The sequence below is a fragment of the Diaporthe batatas genome, assembly GCF_019321695.1.
Source record: "Diaporthe batatas strain CRI 302-4 chromosome Unknown Contig00023, whole genome shotgun sequence".
NCBI lineage: Eukaryota > Fungi > Ascomycota > Sordariomycetes > Diaporthales > Diaporthaceae > Diaporthe > Diaporthe batatas.
In genome coordinates, this window is record NW_025408570.1 from 102850 (window position 1) to 123839 (window position 20990).

At 51.9% G+C, this 20990-nt stretch overlaps 6 protein-coding genes across 6 annotated transcripts; 4 read left to right on the forward strand and 2 right to left on the reverse strand.

Annotated features, from left to right (window-relative positions):
• Positions 1–10: 10 nt before the first annotated feature.
• On the forward strand, positions 11–840 carry KVR01_013016 (uncharacterized protein; the record flags this gene model as incomplete). The annotated part of the gene is made up of 1 exon (XM_044789659.1): positions 11–840. The coding sequence occupies exon 1, from the start codon at positions 112–114 to the stop codon at positions 838–840; it is 729 nt and encodes a 242-aa protein (XP_044637892.1). The 5' UTR covers positions 11–111.
• A 1064-nt stretch (positions 841–1904) lies between these two features.
• On the forward strand, positions 1905–3717 carry KVR01_013123 (uncharacterized protein; the record flags this gene model as incomplete). The annotated part of the gene is made up of 7 exons (XM_044789990.1): positions 1905–2019; positions 2249–2268; positions 2328–2364; positions 2439–2527; positions 2563–2948; positions 3031–3092; positions 3203–3717. The coding sequence occupies 7 exons, from the start codon at positions 1905–1907 to the stop codon at positions 3715–3717; spliced, it is 1224 nt and encodes a 407-aa protein (XP_044637999.1).
• Positions 3718–6572: 2855 nt separating this feature from the next.
• On the forward strand, positions 6573–8901 carry KVR01_013083 (uncharacterized protein; the record flags this gene model as incomplete). Its single annotated transcript, XM_044782377.1, has 2 exons — positions 6573–7015; positions 7098–8901. 2 exons carry the CDS (start codon positions 6573–6575, stop codon positions 8899–8901), a joined length of 2247 nt encoding a protein of 748 aa, XP_044637959.1.
• A 748-nt stretch (positions 8902–9649) lies between these two features.
• On the forward strand, positions 9650–11215 carry KVR01_013100 (uncharacterized protein; the record flags this gene model as incomplete). The annotated part of the gene is made up of 1 exon (XM_044784316.1): positions 9650–11215. One exon carries the CDS (start codon positions 9650–9652, stop codon positions 11213–11215), a length of 1566 nt encoding a protein of 521 aa, XP_044637976.1.
• A 1347-nt stretch (positions 11216–12562) lies between these two features.
• Positions 12563–14819, reverse strand: KVR01_013129 (uncharacterized protein; the record flags this gene model as incomplete). The annotated part of the gene is made up of 6 exons (XM_044794800.1): positions 12563–13118; positions 13177–13433; positions 13501–13841; positions 13902–14050; positions 14110–14357; positions 14427–14819. 6 exons carry the CDS (start codon positions 14817–14819, stop codon positions 12563–12565), a joined length of 1944 nt encoding a protein of 647 aa, XP_044638005.1.
• A 2948-nt stretch (positions 14820–17767) lies between these two features.
• KVR01_013094 (uncharacterized protein) lies at positions 17768–20496 on the reverse strand. Its single transcript, XM_044782361.1, has 5 exons — positions 19519–20496; positions 18991–19447; positions 18844–18930; positions 18218–18783; positions 17768–18156 (listed from the first exon to the last, which is right to left on the reverse strand). Exons 1-5 carry the CDS (start codon positions 19588–19590, stop codon positions 18037–18039), a joined length of 1302 nt encoding a protein of 433 aa, XP_044637970.1. The 5' UTR covers positions 19591–20496; the 3' UTR covers positions 17768–18036.
• Positions 20497–20990: the final 494 nt, after the last annotated feature.

The following is a 20990-nucleotide window of genomic DNA, read 5'->3' on the forward strand; positions in this document are numbered from 1 at the left end:
TCAGATAGATGCGCTACCAATACTCACCCTCACATCGCGAGAACCTTGGAACGCACAGGTCATAGATCTGCCCACCCTCCAACTAGCCCACGCCACCGCAATAACGTCACAATGAGCGGTAAAGTGTACTGCATCACCGGCACCAATCGTGGCCTTGGCCTGGAATTCGTACGGCAGATCGCTGCGACAAGTTCCAACACTATCATAGCGACGGTCCGTAATAATTCCGCGGACCTAGGCGACCTCAAATCCGCAGCCTCACCCTCGACCCATATCCTGGTTTGCGACACCAGCGACCCGGACTCCATTGCTTCCTTCGCGCCTGAAGCGGCCTCGATCCTAGGCGGCCGCAAGATCGACTTCCTCCTGCACGTGGCAGGCGTGAACGCCCACTCGGAGCAGACCAGCCTGTCGGTGACCGCAGACGCGCTCCACACCAACCTGCAGGTCAACGTCTTCGGGCCCGCGAGGACGACGCAGCTGCTCGTGGGCAGCGGGCTGCTGAGCCCCGGCGTGCGGGTCCTCAACATGACGTCCGGGCTCGGGAGCCTGAGCAGGTCCGAGGGGATATCGCCCCGCAAGTGCCTGCCCTACAGCATCTCCAAGGCAGGGGTCAACATGCTCACGGTGCACCAGGCCGAGGAGCTGCGGACGGCGGGGCTGCCCGGCGCCGTGGTGCTGGCGGTGGACCCCGGGTGGGTCAAGACGCGGATGGGCGGGGATGGCGCGGTGCTGGAGCCGGAGGAGAGTATCTCTGGCGTGTTAAAAGTCCTGCACGGCGCGAAGTCCGAAGATAATGGAAGGTTCTATACCTTCGACGGTTCGGAAGTGCCATGGTAGGCCCGGGCGATGAGTGATCTTCTCTGGGGCCGCCACACTGACACGGCTCGAGGAGGTCCGTGGTTCAGCTTTACCTAGGTACCTGTCTGTCTGTCTGTCTGTGCTCGAGGTGTAAGACGGGGTTTGCTATCAAAGAGCCTGGGTAGGTTGACAAGCCAGACATTATACATGAGTGAGAGCCACAGATGGTTCGATGACAGCTACCCGATCGGAATCGATCTGGCTTCATTTCCTGGATATCATATTGGACATGTGACGTTAAATTGTGACATGTTGAACAACTTAACGGTAGTTTCGCGGGACGGATAGGGCTGAGCGTGGTTCGCTATTCCGAAAATTGGGCATATGGGGTTCGGGCCCTGATCGCACGAGTCCTGCAAGTTTCCTGCCAATCCCACACACGGACAGAAGACCGTAGATCGGGCTTCTGTTGGAGCTGAGAGTATCATCTCGCCAAACCCCGATGCAGATTGGGCCCGCACGATCGATCACGGACGGTCATGGACCAGAATAGAGCAAACCCCGCCGAGGAAACTCCCATGGCGGTGGGCTGGCTGCTGCTACTCAGGGCTCGGAAGCTCCCGAGCAAATAATGACGGCCCAAGTCCTCGACAACGGCGAGAAGGCGTGGATAAGCCCGGGTAGACTTTAGCTGAAACCGGCCTGTTCCTAGTGCTGGCATGAGGTGTGTCTGAGTCGCGTAAACTCTAATTGTACGGCCTTGTGTGCTGATTGGGGATGGGTATCAGGGCGGAAATCCTAAAAGTCGATATTTAGTCGTTGTGACGAATGTTACCGCGCCAAAAAAAAGAGTTTGTTCTAGCCCGGCCAAAGTGCAACAGTGGGCTGCTGACATTGAAAAGAGAACAGCGGTGCCCGGTGCCCGATGCCCACCAGCATTATCCGATCTTCTCACGGCGTTTCTTTGCGATGTCCCCACCTGTGTAGTTTCTCTTCTCCCTCCTACCTGCCCCCAAGCACTATTTTCTGGCCTGGCGAGAGCCACAGCACTCGTCGCCATGCACGCCGCCTGAAGAGCCCGGATGGAGGATGTTAACCAAAAAATGATCTCGGCGGTATTCGTCACACCGATATGCCTGCTCACAGTAACGGGCCTGATCCTCGTCGCGAGGATCGGGGTGAAGGCAGCCGTCACCAGGGCTTTTGAGCTGGAGGATGGTAAGCAAACAAAGTGAAACATGCACCACAGCCCCACCAACTTGGACACTTTAACATTATCAGATCATGGGCGAACGTTCCATACATATGACCCACAGAGATATCTTGATGGAGCACAATGAGTAGCGATATGATCGTCATGGGCACTCGGATCTTGTGTGACTTGCCATCGACAGATGTATTTCAAAACCTACTGGTCGCAAACTGCTGACGACTCTTACCATTGCAGGCCTCATAATCACGAGTTTTGTACGCAGTACTCCGGATGTCCTCCCCTATGATGTCGAGAACATGAATTGACCTTGCAGATGTTCGCCCTCGTGCTCAACGTGAGCACGTCTCTCCGTGAGTACCGTCGATATCTCCTGTCGTCTTGGCTGGCGATCCATGATGAGCATGTGGTTGACGATGTAACAAAGTGACCGTCCTGGGCCTGGGAAGGCACCTGGGCGATGTTGAGCCGGAACATCTGTCCGCCTTCATCAAGGCAAGAAGGAGCCCCGGCCGTGTGCCTCACATGACGGTGGCTAATGGCAATGACAGGTTTCGATAACAGCGGGCATATGCTACAGCATGAGTATGATCCTCGCGAAGGCGGCCATCATGGATCATTATCTCCGAGTTCTCGACAGCAACAAGAGCCAGCCGCGACTATTCCTCAAGAGAGCACTTGTCTCACTACTTATCGTACAGGGAGTTGAAGAGACGCTTGTCAGTCTGTTCTCATGTCAGCCGCGCATGGCCATGGCTATTGTGAAACTCGATGGGATCTGCTTCGAAATGCGGCCGATGTGGTTTACCGGGTTCACGTTGAACCTGATTTTCGATCTCGTATTGGTTCTGCAGCCGGCTTTAGGAATCTGGAACGCACGAGGCATGTCACTGTCGGAGAAGATTGGCCCGTTCCTGAGTCTGGTCGGCATTAGCTTGTTAGTTGCGACCCAGGAGCCCCAGAAACAGGCGACCAACAAGCCCAAGGCTGAGCGAAGCTGACTGACTGTCTGTGGCCAGGGTCTTGGTAACAACGGTGGGGCGCGCAGCAGTTGTTGTCAACATAAGTAACGACATTACATGTAAGATCCCGAGCCATACTATCCATATACCTAGGTATAGTTTTGGGTACTTGTATTGTATTGACAGCCGACTCGAGACGATTACCCAGCGCCACTTTTGTGGTCGGTAGCCGAGGCGGACGCCATCGTGCTATATTCGACCTTGCCATCCTTCTTCATCCTTGCCAGGGCACTGAGCAAGGCAAAGCGCCACCAGGACAAGCCGTCAAGCCGCACGAGGCAAAGTAGCAACGTGTCGAATAATAGAAGCGCGGCGCCCAGCGATGGGACTGGATCCCACGAGCTCTTGGCGCCACTGGACCCGCACCCAGGACAGCCGGTGCCGCTGAACGGGGGCCTGGGGCCTCTGGGGCCGACGCCTGGTGAGCGGGTGTCGTGGATCGAGAAGATCCAGGCATTCCCGGTGGGAGAGAGCAGCCAGCAGGAGATGGCAAGACGGCAGATTGGCACGACTAGCGTGGTCGAGGTGCTTCCAAAGGCGCTGATGCCGTCTGGTGATGTGATGGAGGTGGAGCATAGCGGGATAATGGTGACAACGACAGTCAGGAGAGAAACAGCCCGCGACCCGGAATATCACGGGTGGGAACATACCAACCTACCGCCCAGCACATTATTGCAATATTGAATAACAAAAGACTGTGCCGGAACTGCAATTGAAGACGTGAGAGCAAGCAACATGAAGACACTGGGCGTTGAATCCATGGGCGGAGAGACTCTTCCAATTGGCGTGTTATCCAGCCTCATACCGGTCTTCAAACCAGCCAAGCCTCTCCTACTGACTTTCCCTCTCTAGACCCTGGAGATCGAGCGCCATCGACCATATTGGTTGTTGAGTAGCCTGCCTTGGTGTCCAGTCGGGTCCAACTCGAGGCTCGCGCGTCAAAATGATTGCTTAACCTAGGTTTAAGAAGTCATATAAACCTAGTCATGAGGTGTGTAATAGTTGAGAACCGCAACTACTATCGCCCGCCCCCTTTCTTTTCATTTCATGTCTTTTGAATAACAAAGGGTACGTTGATGAGTTGGTTGATGTAGTGCCGATAGGGAGTTGGGCTTTAAAGGGGTTTCGTTTCTAGTCCCCATACACATAAAATATATATGGCGCCTTCATACAGCAAACACCCAAGACCCAGCACACAATGCCAATAACAACAGTACAGAGGGAATGCAATACGTCTGTGGGCACGTACATGACCTCAACCTCGTGTCGCACATACAAACTTAGGAGCTAGGAGGCACGGCTCCTGACGGCGGCGCTGACTAGAATCGTCGACACAAGTAGCCCCAAGTAGCCCAAGGTTGGGCTTGAATAGACTGCGATTCAAGGCCAAAGCGACTACCTGGGTAAAGTTGTGTAGTGGACCATGTCTGCCCTAGTCCACCATACTCAGTGATAGACGGATAGATGGTGGCCAAGTTTGATTAGGTTCTCAAGTAATCCGAGTCATTTGTGACACGAAAGGTAGGGAACAGAGACAAGTGATGCAGCGCATTGTCGCAATCATTGCTTGTTGATGTCACTGATGCATTGGCAATCTTGTCGAGCCTTGGGGGTTAGTTTCGGGCAATGTGTAGATGTTTAGATTTGCTCCTCATATTTGTCGAGAATTGTGGTTCATTGTCAAAGGCTTCATTCAGTGTCTGGGTTGAAGGTGGAGTTGAGTGGTAGCAGTGTCAGGGTTGTACGACGGCTGGGCCATTTTGGACAACCCCTGTCAGGGGATGCATGTGCGGCGCTGCCACTCATTTTGTCAGGACGGGTTGACGGGCTGGACGGCAGACGCTCGGCCTGAGCTATAGGGGATGGGGCATTATCTCTAACATACAGATCCATACTGGGAAAGCTGCGCTTAATTCATGGCTACTACTTACTTAAGGTGTGACTAGAGAGAAGAGATTAGCTTTTAACATATAGAGGTTTATAACCAAAATGCACCCCTTATAAGGATAAAGGGACACCTATTTCCTTAACTAACCCTAAACTTGAATTTCTCCCTTAATAACTTTTCTTTTTCTAAGTAAGTACCCTTCTTAACTTTAAATGATAATTTTTATTAACTTCTATTAGGTTACACTCTATTTTTAAGGGAATTTAGGTAAGGCGATATAAGTAATTAGAAAGGTGATTTAAATCCCTTTAATTGTTTTTTCGATTAGGTATATTATATTTAATTAAATAAAGGGCTTTAGGAATAAAAAAACTTTAAAAAAAAGCTTTTACTAATTTTCTTTATTAATATATTATTTCTATATAGATTACTAATTAGAAAGGTGTTGGGATTAAGGAGTGTTAAAGGAGGGTACTTTTTATTATTATATAAACTAGTCCTTTTAATCTGGATTTTCTATGTTTTAGTTTTAGATATCCTTTCTAAGTGTTTAAATACCTATTTTAATAAGTAAAGTTTTAGCTAATTATATTTCCTTTAAATTTCCCCAATATTTGTTAGTAACGCCACCTTCCGCCACACTAAAAAACGCTTGGGAAAGGGGCATCTGAACATTTGAGATAAATGGGGCAGTTGTTTAGGGGATGCGTTCACGTACTCAGGTACTGTATGTGGTAACCACCTGCAGACTGCAGACTGCAGGCTGCAGGGCCAGGAGGGCCAGACTGCATGGCATAGCTGCCAAGCTACCCAGTACCCGGCAGGTTAGTACCCACCTGGGCAGGCACCTGGCCAACCGCAGGCCTCCCCTTTTCTTTTTTGGTGCCGTTCCTTCTCTTCCTGTCGCAGTGCAGCAAGGATTAGACTGGTCAATTCGGGCAGCCGGCCAGCCAGATTCCACCACTGCCACCTCCAAATTAGCGATAAACAACTGACATATACGACAGGCGATCGTTTGCCTGTTGTAGTACTGGGAACTGGGACATCTCCTCAGTGGCACTCGCCCCAGTCCACTCGTTTCAACAAAAGTGGTGCTCTGCCAAGGCGTCGTCTGTGTTGCGTGCTTCTTTGTCGGGCCAGCTTGTCTCGTCTCGTCAGGCTCGTCTGTCTCGTCTGTCTACACAGTACTTTTTTTTTTCTCTTCTTCTTCTTCTCCTTCTTCTTCTCCTTCTTCTCCTTCTTCTTCTATCTAATCGTTCTTTTCCAGCCCCCGATCCCCATCGAAGGGCAGGACACCGTGTCAGCTGCAGCTGCCGACCCCCCGACGAGTCGACCGACGGCCAAGGTCCAGCATTCCTGCGGGCAGCTCCACCGACCCGATTAGCTCGCCCCTCAAGCGAGATCAACCAAGACCATTACAGTGGGGCCATCTCCCGTGGCTGGAACAGGTGGACCCGCACACGTGGAGTCAGCTCTGGAAGAACAAGAAAAAGAAGCCCTGGAGAACACACTTACGTGACCGGTTTGGTCCCGGAAAGGAGACGGACGCCACACTGCTGGCGGCGGATCCGACCAGGACCGACGGGGTCAGATTAACGTCAGCCATTTCTCTGCTGCTGCTGCTGCTGCTGCCGCCGCCGCCGCCGCCGCCATGAGAGAAGGCGACGTCTTGCCCTTCGACGACAACAAAAACATCCACACCCACCACCGACGCCGCTCATCAAAGATACCCAACCTCTCTTTACCAGGCCAACACGACAACCCAGAGCCCGTCCGACACGTCTCGCCCCCTCCCCCCTCCTCCCGGCCTCTGCCGCCCTGGCTCGCGAAGGCGTGTAGGAACATGCATCCGTCCTCCCTCAGGCAGCTCCTCATCATATCTGTCGTCCTCACAGTCTGCCTCTTCCTCTACAGCAGACGACTATGGGCCGTCCCGATATCACAAACCCATGACGAGTGGGCAAAACCACCCCCCGCCCCCGTACAAGACCAGTCCTCCACAGACCCTACCATCCCAAGACCGCCAGACGCCGAAAAGGTCGAGCACCAGACGCCTTTCCAGCAGGTCCCCTACCACTGGAACGACTACCAACCGTGAGTTCTCCCCTCCCTCCCCCCAATTGACCTGTCCGAAGGCGCCTGGCAACATACTAAATCTGTCATGACCTGCCACCAGCCTCCAAGGCTTCTTCCACGGCGTCCGTACTCTCGTCGACTACAAGCGATGGGTTCCCGAACAGCTTCAGGATTCCCTCAACCTCAAGGTCGCCGACAAGAACCCCCTACAGCCCACCGTCGCGAACCCCTACGCCCATCTCGATGGCGTCCAGACCTGCTTCCTTGACGAGCTGGATACCGTCCCAGCTCCCGACACCGTCTCCTACCCTGGCATCCCTGCCAGCATGCCCGCGCCCTACTTTGGCGGCTATGAAGAGCTTGGTCTGGCCCCAAACCAGTGCTTTGAGCGCTTTGGCAGGCTCGGCCCCTATGGTTATTCATACCCAAAGTCAGAGGGCGGTTTCGAGCTCGAGTCTGTCCCATCAGACGAGCCAGCGCTGGACAAGATGATACCCAGGATCAACTACGCCAACATCAAGTGGGACCAGGTGCAGAAGAGATGTCTCGAGAAGAACAGAGAGCGTTTCGGGCTGGACAAGGACGCCCTGAACAAGCCAGACGGCGCCCTGTCGAGGCTGTGGTCCCAGGCCGAGAAGATTGCTGGCAAGAAGTCGCTGTCCCGGAATGCCCTTATCCTGCGCGCCTGGACAGGCATCGAGTGGTCGCCCATGCGCATCATCACCACCAGGTCCCTCATCACCGAGTTGTCCCTCAAGACGGGCGGCCAGTACGATGTCCACATCCTGATGCACGTCACCGATGACTCGATCGACATCTCCAACCCCGAGACCGCGCGCAAGATGGTCCAGGAGAACATCCCCGAGGAGTTCTGGGACATCACCACCCCCTGGTCCGTCCCTGCAATGACCGAGTACTACCCTGGCTTCACCGAGGACATGACCATCGAGAACGACAGCGGCAAGCCGCTCTACAGTGTCTACCGCATCCCTCACTTTGCCCTCCAGTGGTTCGCCCAGCACCACCCCGAGTACGACTTCTTCTGGAACTGGGAGACGGACCTGCGCTACACGGGCAACTACTTTGAGTTCTTTGACGCTGCTGCCAAGTGGTCTGACAAGCAGCCGCGCAAGTACCTGTGGGAGCGCAACGAGAGGTACTGGATCCCCGGCCTGCACGGGAGCTGGGAGGATTTCGTCAAGCACGTCGAGGCCGAGACCAAGGCCAGCAACTTCCCGAGCCCCTGGGGCCCCATCTTCAACGACGGCGTCGTGGACACGTCCACCTTCCCACCCCACCCCATGGACAAGGACAACTACGAGTGGGGCGTGGGCGAGCCCGCCGACCTCATCACCCTCAACCCGCTCTTCGACCCCGAGAAGAACGCCTGGTGCCTGCGCTACGACATCACCGGCTACAACAAGTCGGTCCCGCCCCGCCGCACGTCCATCATCACCATCGGCCGCTTCTCGCGCCGGCTGCTGCAGGCCATGCACGAGGAATCCTCCCGCAACAAGCACACCATGTTCCCCGAGATGTTCCCGGGGTCCATCGCGCTGCACCACGGCCTCAAGGCCGTCTACATCCCGCACCCCGTCTACTTTGACCGCCGCTGGCCACTGGACAGGCTCGACTCGGTGTTCAACAAGGCAGAGACGCCAGAGACGAGCGTGTACTACTTCCCCTTCACCCCCGGCACCGGCGAGGCCAACTTCCTGACCGCCAGCTACTACTACAACACCGAGTTTGGCCCACCACTGTGGCACCGATGGCTGGGCCGTGAGTCCGGTGGCGCCGGTGGGCCCGAGGCCGAGAAGGAGTCCGGGCGCATGTGTTTGAGAGGTGCGCTGATCCATCCGGTGAAGCAGGATCTGGCCACAGACAAGGCCATCGGGGCGACATAATTAATACTAGGCTCGCTATTTTGAGCGCACACTTTCGCGATGCATTCAGGGCGGAGAATTGCATCTTTGTATGATGCTGGATGTCATGACCCAAGGTTTCGGAGTTCTTGATTTAGAGTTTTTTGCTGCATGAACAGCAGCCTTTCGGATACCTCATAGACTTGTAACGAATGCATATTGGCAAATGAATCTGAATCACGAACTGACAGCCTGGCGACCACCCGTGGGAGACCTCGACCTCCAAGAGGCTTGACTGCGGGCACCGAACACATGCCGCAGTACGGAGTACTTGAATATTTGGCGAGATACTGACCGACCGAGAAATCACGTGGGATGGCATGATTAAGCTGTGCGGCGAATGGGGGCTTTGTGCCGGTTCGAGACGTCACGGAGCCCACGTTCCGTGCTGCTGGTTCCAAGCTCGGAAGAGCAGGGAGTAGTGGGATAGATTGAGAGGGGTTTGGCAGGGTGCAGCAGCAGCACAAGAAGATGGACTGGCCCTCGTGCGATGTCCCATCTGTTGACGGTCTCGATGAGTCTGCACAACAAATGGAAATGCTCACCGTGTGCTAGGTCGGCCGACCAAGCCGTCGTCCCTCCCGAAGCGTACAACATATGAGATTTATGAAAGACAGACCCGGGCCCGGCACCAACCACGAGAAACAAGTCGCGAAGTGGCGTTGATGTGGCTAATGCCATAGAGACGACGGCGCTCTTTTTGTGTCACCGCGCCGGCCTCGTCCCAGCCATGTTCGCGTCGCTCCCACGGCAAGGCAGGGCCCTCATGCTGGTCTGCGCCATCAGCCTCGTCACCATCTGGACCTACCGCCTCCCCCGCCTGTGCATCTTTGACCAATGCCCCAACTCGCCTAAATCCGTCATCCCTTGCGCCAGCGCTTTAGGTTACCAACGTCAAAGCAACAGCAACAGCAGCAGCAGCGACCTCGACCTGTCGGCCCCGGATGCCCCCTTTGTCGCCTGGCCCTTGGCCCGCGTGTGCGGCGAGAACAAGAGGTGGACCCCGGGCCTGGTCTTCATATGCGACAACAACTCGGGCGGCATCGGCAACATCCGCAACTTCATCCTGACCTGCCTGCGCTATGCCATCGAGGCCGGCGCCACGGGTCTTGCGCTGCCCACCATCCAGTCACGCAGCGCGGACAAGTTGGACGACCTGTTTGTCGGCGACAAGCTGCCGTTCTCCTACTTCTTCGACGAGGCCCACTTCCGCCGCGGGCTCGCCGAGGCCTGCCCCCAGATCACCATCTACAGGGACGACCTCGCCGACCTGCCTGGTCTTGGCCTGGACATCGAGGAGCCGGGAGGGGGGAGGCAGCGCGTGGCAGAAGCGCCCGAACAGATCACGCCAAACCACTTTGGCCTGAGGGGAGGATGTGACATGCGCGACCTGAACCGCCACAGCGCCCTGTTCGGGGAACGGTTCCACGCCTTCCTCAGGGACAAGGACGAGAGCCAGAGCCAGGAGGGGGGGTCAAACCCGCAGCAGGAGGGGCAGCAGCGCCTGGCCGGACTCGCGGGCACCATCCCGAAGCCCAGGCTGGTGAGGATGAACTGGGGCGTGCAGTGGAACTGGCCCGTCCTCCAGGACGGGCCGGAATTCGCGGCGTCCTATGGGGGCCTGCTGCGGTTCCGGGCTGACATCCTCTCGCTGGGGATGAAGACGGCGGACGCGATGCAGGCGCTGGCGCTGGCATCCTCCTCGCCGGACAACAATAACAACAAGAACGACAACAGAGACGGGCGCCGCGGCTCCTTCGTGGGGATACACCTGCGCACCGAGAGCGACGCGCTGGGCGCATGGCCCTCATTCGCCAACCAGACGGCCGCGTACCTCGCCCGGGTGGCCGGCCTCGACCCGCCGCCGCCCAGGCACGCGTACCTCGCGACGGGGAACGCGACCGAGGCGGCGAGGCTGGCGGCGCAGGCCGAGTCGCAGCAGGGCCTGCGCGTCGTCACCAAGCACGAGCTCCTCGGGCAGCTCCCCCTGCTGGCGCGCCAGCTGGACGCCCTCAGCTGGGACCAGCAGGCGCTCGTCGACTTCGTGGTGCTGCTGCGGTGCGGCTTCTTCCTCGGCGTCAGCCCCAGCTCCTTCAGCATGAACGTGGCGCTCAAGAGGCACCTTGGCGCGGACGCGGGCGCGGGCGCGGACGGCCAGGGCGGCGGCTCAAGGGGCTTGCTCACCCGGCCCTGGAGGGTCGGCGATGCGCAGGGGGACGGGCGGAGCTGGCTTGTTGGCCGGTATGATCGCTACTGGGACGACTGGTTGTTTATGTATGACTCCCTGTGGCCTTGATCATAGTATTTTTTCTTTTTGAGCTCCGTAATATCATATCACAGTTCGGTATCTCGAGAAGTGGAGCTCTGATTGACGCCTCCGAGGAGAGCCTCACATGATGAGGTGTCCTTCATCCGATATCCCCCTCTCCTGCCCGCCCCCCAACTTGCCTTTAGTGACTTGGTTCTGAATCCGGATACATCACATCCCGAAGGCATACGGTCCCTTTACACAGTAGCAAAAAGTATGAAATAGAATTGCGAAAAAACATACAGCACCGGGTATTCGCTGGTCGTCACCGACCCAACTACTAATCCAGCGATCAGTGGCTTGACTATGGGAGAGCGGACGGGATCCCGTATTTTCCACTGTCTATGGCCGTATGTGCTGGAACACGGCTCAGTCCTACCTATATTGTTGATTGAAATATCAGCTCAACCATGGGCACAGCTCGTAGCCTCAGCCCATCATTTAGTCAATGGGGCGTAATTCCTCGGTGGTTGTCAGGAAGGAACGGTGACGGGACGGTGCACGGGCCCCCTCAGAGTACTCTTAAGGAATTCTCGGCCTCTGGCCTACCAGACAGGAACTTAGACAGAACAAGAAACCAATGCACCCCCTTACTTATTTCGGAACCCCCTGACAGTGGTGGACCATGGTTATAGCAGCTAACTATATCGTCTATCTGTAAAGCGGTTCCACTTATTAATATTATAGGTTCACTATTATTACTATAATTATTACTTTAATATACATATATTCTAAGTTTTACTTAAAGAAATATAAGATTTAAAGGAAATTCTATATACATTACTTTACTCAACCTTCTAGATTGTGGTGCTGTGCATCTTGCTGTTTGGGCTTAGGTTGGTGGTGTATGGCATCATGACCCCTGTTTTGGTGGAGTGAACGTTTGCCCTCCGGGACATAGAGCGCGAAAGGCCTGGTTTATTTGGAAAGAAGGGGGCATACGCGCAGACATACAGTCTGTTCGACGTTGCTTTCGCTGGAGGTTGCCTCTTGGGCCCCATAATTGCAGGCCTGATAAGAGACGCCAGCGACTGGCCGACCATGACCTGGAGTTTATCAGTCACAGCAGCTGTTGCCAGCATTACTACTACGCTCTGGCTTGGTCCGCCTGGGTCCGGACCTCGATTGTAGTTAGAATAGTGGCTAAATACTTCAGTGCTATCTTATATTACATTGGATGTCTTGGAAGGAAATGAATCAACAAACGTTTATTGGAAACGGCTGGTACGACTATCTTTGTTTTCAAGTGAGTAAGCGAAGACTCTCATACTACTCAGTGGCGAGGAAGTGTTATGTAACGATTATGTTCCGATCAACTGGTCATTATACTTCTCCTCACTTACTCCTTGGCGTGTCACGATATGCAGGCGGCAAGCAACCATCCAACGCCAACCTGATCTGCTGGGCCAGCGGCCGCGACCACCACCGCTGATGCTGGATCACTCCACCAATAACCCAGTAATTGTCCATACGCAAGTGGCGTTTCCACATACCGCGGACCTCTCCCTCATCGTCGACGCCCCACGTGGCATCCAAACGCGCCGCAATCTCCTTCGGGCCCAGCAAACCTTTGGTGTTCGCATTGTCTTCTGCCACCCCGAGGACTGCCTCCGCCGTCGACCGGACATCCTTGTCGGCGAAACCCGTGCACCAGATGACTGCATCTACGTCAAGAGTGCTGCCGTCGCTGAGGCGGAGTCCCGTGGGGGTGTAGGCCACCGGCTCGACGAGGCCGCGTACGGCTACTTTTCCCTCCGCGACGAGTTTGGTGCCGCCGACGTCGATGTAGTGGCCACCACCACGCTCGACTAGATGATGTTGGACGTCCACAGATGGATCCCTGCTGTCCAGGACGGGGAAGCCTGCTTGGGACAGAGCGAGATAGCGGTCACTGGCTGATGTGTTAGCAAGTCGTGTGAGTAGCTGGCAGGCAGAGAAATAATGCTCACGGTTCCAGAGAGGCTAGATGGGCAAACAGTCCATGCGAAAACTGTCCGTCAAGGGCCAGCGGGAATGTGTTTAGCATTCTGTCAGCAGCCTCGAGAGGCATCTTGTCATATGCTCCAATGCCGTGAGGGTCCATAACGTAATCGTATGGGAAAACGTAAGTGGGAGAGCGAGCGACCATGGTCGTCTTCAGACCCACGTTGTGACAGTCCTGGGTAATGTCGAATGCAGTGTTGGCAGAGCCAATGACCGCTACAGACTATTTTTCAGGAAGTTAGGTTCAGCTGAAGAGGTGTATCACGAAGCAAGTTGAGGTCTTCCCATACCTTCACACCATGTGAAGCTAACTTCTTCGCATTACTATACTGGGTCGAATGAAGGTTATTGCCTGTGTAAAGGCCCTCGTTCTCAATCGATGGCAGATACGGTGTTCTGGAGCCGATGCCAGTTGCTTGCACCAGATGCTTGCTGATAATAGTCTTGATTCCGTTGCCGCCGGCGGTCTCAAGTTGACAGCTCCATCTTTTATCAACTGGATTATATGTAGTCGACTTGACTATTGTAGACAGCATGACATTGAGGTGGAAAATCTCAGAGTATTGCTGTAAATGTTCTGCAACGTCGGACTTGGTGAGACGGTGGGGACTTTGCAGCTCCTTTTTATAGTCTGTCCAGCAGAATGCGTCAGTTCAGGACAAACTTGGAGACAAAGCTTTGGAAAGCTTACAGTAGTATGGCATTTCGCAATTGGAGGTTGGTACGTGGAACCTGAGACAGTCGTACCGAAGAGCCCAGCTATCACCTACCCGAGCGTCACGGTCAGCGATCACGCTTTCGACACCAAGGGCCTTGAGCCTCGCTGCTGTCATCAGTCCCCTTATTAATAGTCAGCAATCTCTGATCACGGCTCTTTGTACTTGAAACGATGAACTCACGAGCTTCCCGCGCCAATGATGAAAACATCAGTCTCTATCGTCTGGGTGTCGGCCAAATCTCCTCGACCTGGAGATGAGAGCAGCGTTTCATCCTCTGGATGCTGGATGATGTGGTCAACCCAGGTAGACAAGATCCAGATTTTCCAACTTAAGGCTCCATCGACTTTGACGGGCAACAAGACCATCTTCCCCGCGCAACTAAGCTGGGGCGAAGTGGTGCTGAAGGACAAACCGCAGTCGATGAACATCTACAACGAAGAAAACAATCGCTTGTCAGTTCCAGAGGCGAAGGTACCTTTACCATTCCGCAAACTCACCATGACAGGACTCATGACAACAAAGTGGGGATCGCCACTGGCCTTGATCTCACCTTCGATGCCCCGAGCGGCCTTCGTCTGGAGAAGTGCAGCAGCGACAACATCAGGTTGGATAAAGGTACGCAGATGACTAGTGAAGGCTATGATGTCTCTCCAGAAGGCCTGTTCGGGGAAAAAGCAACTGGCCAATTGCTCGGTATCACCGCTGGCCAGAGCTGCGTTCAAAGTGCCCAGGACTTCCTGAGTGTGAGTGAGAGGTATGTTGCCCGTCATAGCAGCCGAATCAACAGTCCCTGGGGCAATTCTAGGCAAAGCCTTGTAGACATCTTTGCGCAAATCAGCCCTTGGTGGGAATTCCACGCCCGGCGGGAATGCTTCGGGACTAACAGACATGATGTGGTTGGTGGCTGTGAGTTCAAATGTGCGTTGGCTGTAGTACAACCTGGAGGTGAAGACGATTTGAATGGGTGGTCAAATAACTGAGGAGGCCTAGGGAAGATTGCATGGCAAGAAAAGAAAGGTCAACCATGAAAATGAGATCCAACATCGGAAGAGAGCCGGTGCGAACTGAACAAAACACAGGCAGATGCCTAGTGATGGAGCTAATACCCCAGGATACGGCACAGCAGTGTTTCGCCCCTCCCTGCTTTCAATGAGACGGATAGAACCAACAGGCATGCTTGATGCCCATTGGTGGCACATCGGCTTGGATTTTGGTCCTTTTGTGTCGATGCCCGTTGGTGGCACATCGCCCTGGATGTTGGTGACTCCTTTGCAAGAGGCGCATGCGCTCATCAGTAAGTAAACGACCTGGGTCGCAATGGGCAGTTCTGGTGATCGGCACTCACAGTATGGATGACCGTCTTCACGGTGTAATCTCAATCCTCGTACCCGCACCACTGATCGTGTTATAGCCTTGGAATGCATGGGTGGTTTCGTTTTTAATCCCTATATATATAAAATATATATAATACCTTTATATAGTAATAAATACTTAAAACTTAGTATTTTAAAAAATATAGTATTAATAATAGTGGAAAGAGAATATAATATATAGGTATATAGCTAAGCTTTATATTATATAAATAAGGTTAGAAGGTATTACTCTTAATAATACTATACTAGAATTATTAATATAAATAGCCTAAGAGTTAATCTATTATAATAAGTTAATAAAGTAATTATATAGTAAGATTAAAATAATCTTAAAATAGTCTTTATAAAAAGAAGTTATAATCTTATAATATAAAATCTAATAAACTAACTTTTCCTTATTAATATACTTATTATATAGCTATTTAAATCTACTTTTATTAAATAAATTAAATATATTATAATTTTTATTTTAAATATATAATTAATAAAATAATAATATTATAATAATAAACTTATTTAAAAAGCCTTTTATATAAAAATTATAAAAGATTAAAACTTTTTAAAAGTTAAATAAAGTTTATTTACTATATATTAAATAAATATTATATAAAGAAAGTAAAAGTTTAAATATTTAAAAATTAAATCTTTCTCCTTTAAATATACTATTTTATTATTAAAGATTTATCTACTTTTATATAATATATAAGGAATATAATAAAAGAGGGAGCTTTATAAGGGAAGTTAGTAATTCTACTATATATAAATAAATTTAAGGGTATATATTAAGTAATTATTGACTTTATACTTAAGGTATAAGCTGATAGCTAGTCTAAAAGTCGAGAAGATAATAAATAGATAAATACACAGTTGAATAAAAAATATAATGTGGCTAAAGCCCCTTAGAATACATATTGCTCATGTTCGTGCGCCACGGCATGTACCTACTTATTAGTCAATGGGGCATAATTCCTGGGTGATGGACCATTGTCATAGCAACTAATTGTATCGTGCATCTGCGAAGCGGTTCCACTTATCAATATAACAAGTAAATTATTACTACTATGATGGTGCACATATGGGGAGTAATCAATATTATGGGAACGCCTTGGAACATGCTTTTCTTGGCACCCCATCGAGCTTTGATCTTATGAGTACTCTAGCATAGCAGCTACGGTACTAATGACGCCAGACCCTTTGGCCCATTTCGTGAATAAAAATTAAACAAAACACAGTCCTCCCAGCGGCTTCAATCTGTGGTCGTTGTTCAGCAGTTGGTGGGCCGAGCGGGTCGTGGTGGCCTCTTCGCCCCCTTCCTGCGCTCTTCTTCACTGGGCTCCTCAGGCTCTGCCGGCTCCTCGCATTCTCGTGGTCGCACGTCGCGAGGCTGTGACGGTGCCGCCTCCTGGACTGCTCTGTTGCCGACTTGGTCTCTAGCTTGAACGCTGCCTGAGACTCCGAAAGGGATGGTCAAAGCCAGACCTCCCGAGACGAGCGTGCTGATGAAAAGGAAGGACGTGGGCTTCATGGTGATGAGAATCGGGGTGTTTGGGTTGGAGTCTTGATTGTTGGTAATGTGAGAAGTGAAAGTGTCTGGTAGATTATCATGTTGAACACCTTGGAGGCTGGGATAACTTTTGGGTCTATGGGTTATATCTTATATAGAAATTCCGTTTCTAATGCTCATACATATAAAACGTATGTAGCGCCTTCATACTGCATATTCTATATCAGAGAAGATGAAACAGGAGCTAAGCCGTGATTTGGAGACGGCGTGGAACTCGAGGAATTCTCGGGCCCGACAAAGGGGTGACTGAGTCGTGCGATCAACACACAGCCCTGGGAGTTCATGCAGTGGATGCCATTAGCAGCTTTTTATAGTTCGTCTGACATCATTTGGCACACGGCAGTTGCTGGATGCTCGTTGGATATAGTCTGTTGAAATATCATGCGAGCGTGAGGATCTGCATAACATCCCAAAAGCACGTCGAAGCGGTATGTCCATCTCGTGCTCGCTTGGCGAGCCATGACGTTGATCCATAGTATACCTAAGTGCATAATTCCTCGTTCTTACTGGCGGAACCGCTTCTACATATCGCCCTCAAGGATGTACTCTAATTGATTTTTTCCTCCGTCATATAACATTCTTAGGGCGGGACGACGGGGTGCGCAATGATAAACTTTGAATGCTTTCCCGGTTATAACATCATGTTGGAGTACAAATTTGGTACCGCTGGTTTCACATCACCAAATGACGATGCCGAGGCGGATTGTTCACGCCGGATATCATCAATACCACATGATGGTAGGCTGGATTGTGGCCTGCAGACCATAAAGTAATGAGAATGTATTCAGTGACGGAAATGCAAACAATTCGAACCTCGTTCCAATAAAGGCCTTGCTTGTACTATTTGTTTCACTTGCTATTGAGCTAACGTTAATTTATACACTTGCTCTCTACATATGTACTTAGCTGTCTATCGATCTGTTGAATTTCAGCCCCTTGGTATTTTAATTCCTTTGCTGGCGCGAGCAGAGATACATTCTATACGTCATCATCTGATGACATTATTATGGATTTTTCTTGGGCATCTCTCTTAACCACAATTACACCAATATTTCCATGCCAGACCGCGCCAGGAAGAGACATATTCACACATGATCGTTTTTATATATAGTTCGTTCGGAATTATCTGGTATTCAGATTACCTTAAGGTTCGATCAAAGGCCCAATTATTTACACAACGTTCTCATGATCATTCCAATTGACGGTCGTACAAGTCGTCGTTACGGATGGTTGATTCATCGTGCTCCCCTGCGTCGAGCCCCATCCTCGACGTTGAGTTCGAGGTGGACTCTGTATCACCATGTTAGTATCTAGAAGGTACCGGAATTGTGGGGGGAAAAATGAGTCTCACCTGGTACACGTGTTCGTCCCACCCATGCACCTGCTCCCGTGGGTCGGTCCTGGACCGCTCAGCGCTTGACATCAGATGGTACGATTCCTCCGGAACTAGCGTCGATGCCTGCGTAACTTGAGTGTCGTGCACGGGATCACGGTGATTGCGCCTGATGAACGTGCGCAGACCTGTCAAGGTAGGCCCTGGCACCTGAGGCAGATGCCCTTGGGTGGTAACATCGTCGGTGTTCATGTTCTTCTTTCTCTGTAGCAGCCGCATACGGTATGCCCGTCGACCCTGAGCATCTCCAGATACAGCAGGTGAAGCATGGTTGCTTTTGGTCTGGTGGACAAGTAGGTTGCGCACGACGGTGAGCGAGCCCATTATCACAGCAACGACTGTCTCCATGTATTGCCAGAAAAACACCCAGACAACATCTATCGAAACAGCTCCATGAATCTTGCTTGCTCGGATGATGGCCAGGCAGACCATCACGAGGGATAGGCAGAGGAAAATGCTGAGGCTGATTTTCTGAGAGGTGCGCATTCTCGCGCGATAGAGGACGATGGCAGGAATGCTAACAACTGGACCATGCTGTTATGACTGGTGTGCGCAGACATGAAAGGCGTTGGAAGTTGACATACTCAATAGATCCGTCAGACAATCCAATCCTGTGACGAGACCAGTCATGGAGACATAGAGAAGGTTCTTGGTCGGCGACCAACACTTGACTGATATCAATTTAGCTCAGCGTACAACAAGATGCTGCCTTCTAAGGATTGAATACTCACTAGCATTGATGCCAAAATCCGAGCACAATATGAACGCCTCTGAAAGGAGAAACAGCCACGTGATAAATGTGAAAATGACGATTCCCCAGTAGTAACGTTGAATCTTCCCCACATTCCGTATCAGTTGTCTGAAGAAAGCAAGAAAAGAAAATTTGACAAAGAATGTAGTTGTCCAAGCCATAATCAAAAAGATGTTCTCGTTGAGGGCTTGACTCAAAAGTTGCTGCGTTTGCTTTTGGCTGAATTGGAAGAAAATGGCAGGGTTCCTCTCCACAGCAGTAGCGAGGTAGATGCTGTCAAGTAGGTAGTAGACCAAACCTATCACAGCTGTGAGGAACGCGAACGCGACAAACAAGAGGTAATCATCGAGTGCGAGCTGGTGCCTTGTGGTAATGCGAATCACACCTCTTGCAATGACCGAGAGCACTGCAACCCCGTAAAAGACACCAGCTGTTACCTGTGTACACCATGTCAAATCAGTTCACCGAAGACACGGATTGTCGACACTCAACAAAGAAAATAACTCACTCTGAACGCCAGTTTGGAAATACTCGCGTATTCCGCAATCAATGCCTCAAGTGCATGATTTATTGAAGCCATAGCAATGCATTGCGCCAGCTATTTGGGAGAGACTGATGGCAGTTGCGTTCATAAGTGAAACGCGGCAAGACTTGTAATCATGCACATGCCCGGGCAGTGATCATCAAGTTTCTCGCCGTAGGGCGAGCAGAGGTGTTCACTTCCATCAAGTAGGCCGAGAGAAAGCATGCCAAGTGAGCAGTTGATTACACCGATTGCAAAAGATGGCCCTTACTGGCTGTCACTGCTGAAGCGGCTCATTGGGGGTCAACGTGGCTCACGCCAGGGTTGTGGGATTTCCTGGCCACACCACAAAAGGCCACCTGCAGGATCGATTACTGTGCGGTGTGGTACACACCACTCCCCGTGATCATTTCAATAGTGTTCTTCGCGCATAAGCGCTGTCGGATCCCCGCACGAACTGTTGATGAATCACGAATCACCCCGATTCGGGAGGTTCCTCGCCAGTGTCTTCCAAATCCGCATCGGAGAGCGTCCCAACGCGGCGGAACAGCGGGACAGAAATCGGAGCGCTTGCTCTTTTCTGCACATGTGGTGCCAGAGTGAACATGCCAGAGGCGAGACTGTCATCGAAGCAATATAACAGGACAGGATCCGCGAAAGCATCTGCGAAATCTTGCCTCGCACAACTCGCTCGGGGTCACTACCCACTTGTGGGTGGCGATCACGCAGCTTGTGTTTTCTTTTCAGGTGTAGGAGTGGGTGTCAGCCTTGTCGACACATACCTGGGTGCTCTTTTCACGAATTACATCCAGTACACGAAGTCGGGCAATCTGGTAGCTTACTGATATTTACAGTACTATATTCAGCATAGGCTGTAAGCAGACCTACAGGATGTGGTATTTGCGGTCATATCGTAAACGGTCTGGACCAAGATGGGATGTAGTGCGGCAACAAAGAACAAATAGAGCGGGGTGGCATCGAAAGGACTTGCTGATGGGGTTGGACCGATCCGGTCCACACGGCACGAGTTTCCTGAGCCACGATGAGAAGTTGGTTCCCTTCCAGATTTTGGTACAATTTTGAGATGTCAATTGTCTTGTCTTGCAGTTGGGCCGGCCCGCAAGAGGCTTGTACATATGTACCTGGCATCGGATCAATCCGCGCTTTGGGATGTTTGGCGCTGCTGTGTCACGCCCAAGTGCAAGTGGCGCAGATCGACAGTATGAGGCTGTAGGCACGGCACGTAAGCGATTGCCACCCGGGCATGCCGCGAGGAGGAACTCTCAAGTCTTGGGCTACTATAGAAAGGAATCCCAATCATTAGATCGGTCTTACTCGATTTCCACGTGCTATCTCAACAACAAAATGATGTGAGGCTTTCAAGAGAAACAGCAAGGAAGTGAAACGCCTGTTTGTGGCCGGGAACGATGGTCTCGACACCAGGATCTGGGCCGCTG

What these genes read in the sequence shown, in the direction of transcription:
- KVR01_013094 (XM_044782361.1), bottom strand. Translation starts at nt 19,590, where the DNA reads ATGGCTTCAATAAATCATGCACTTGAGGCATTGATTGCGGAATACGCG. An exon ending in TTGTCTGACGGATCTATTGA is followed by an intron (nt 18,784 to 18,843) that starts GTATGTCAACTT and finishes AGCATGGTCCAG; the next exon opens with TTGTTAGCATTCCTGCCATC. An exon ending in GGGACGAACACGTGTACCAG is followed by an intron (nt 18,157 to 18,217) that starts GTGAGACTCATT and finishes ATGGTGATACAG; the next exon opens with AGTCCACCTCGAACTCAACG.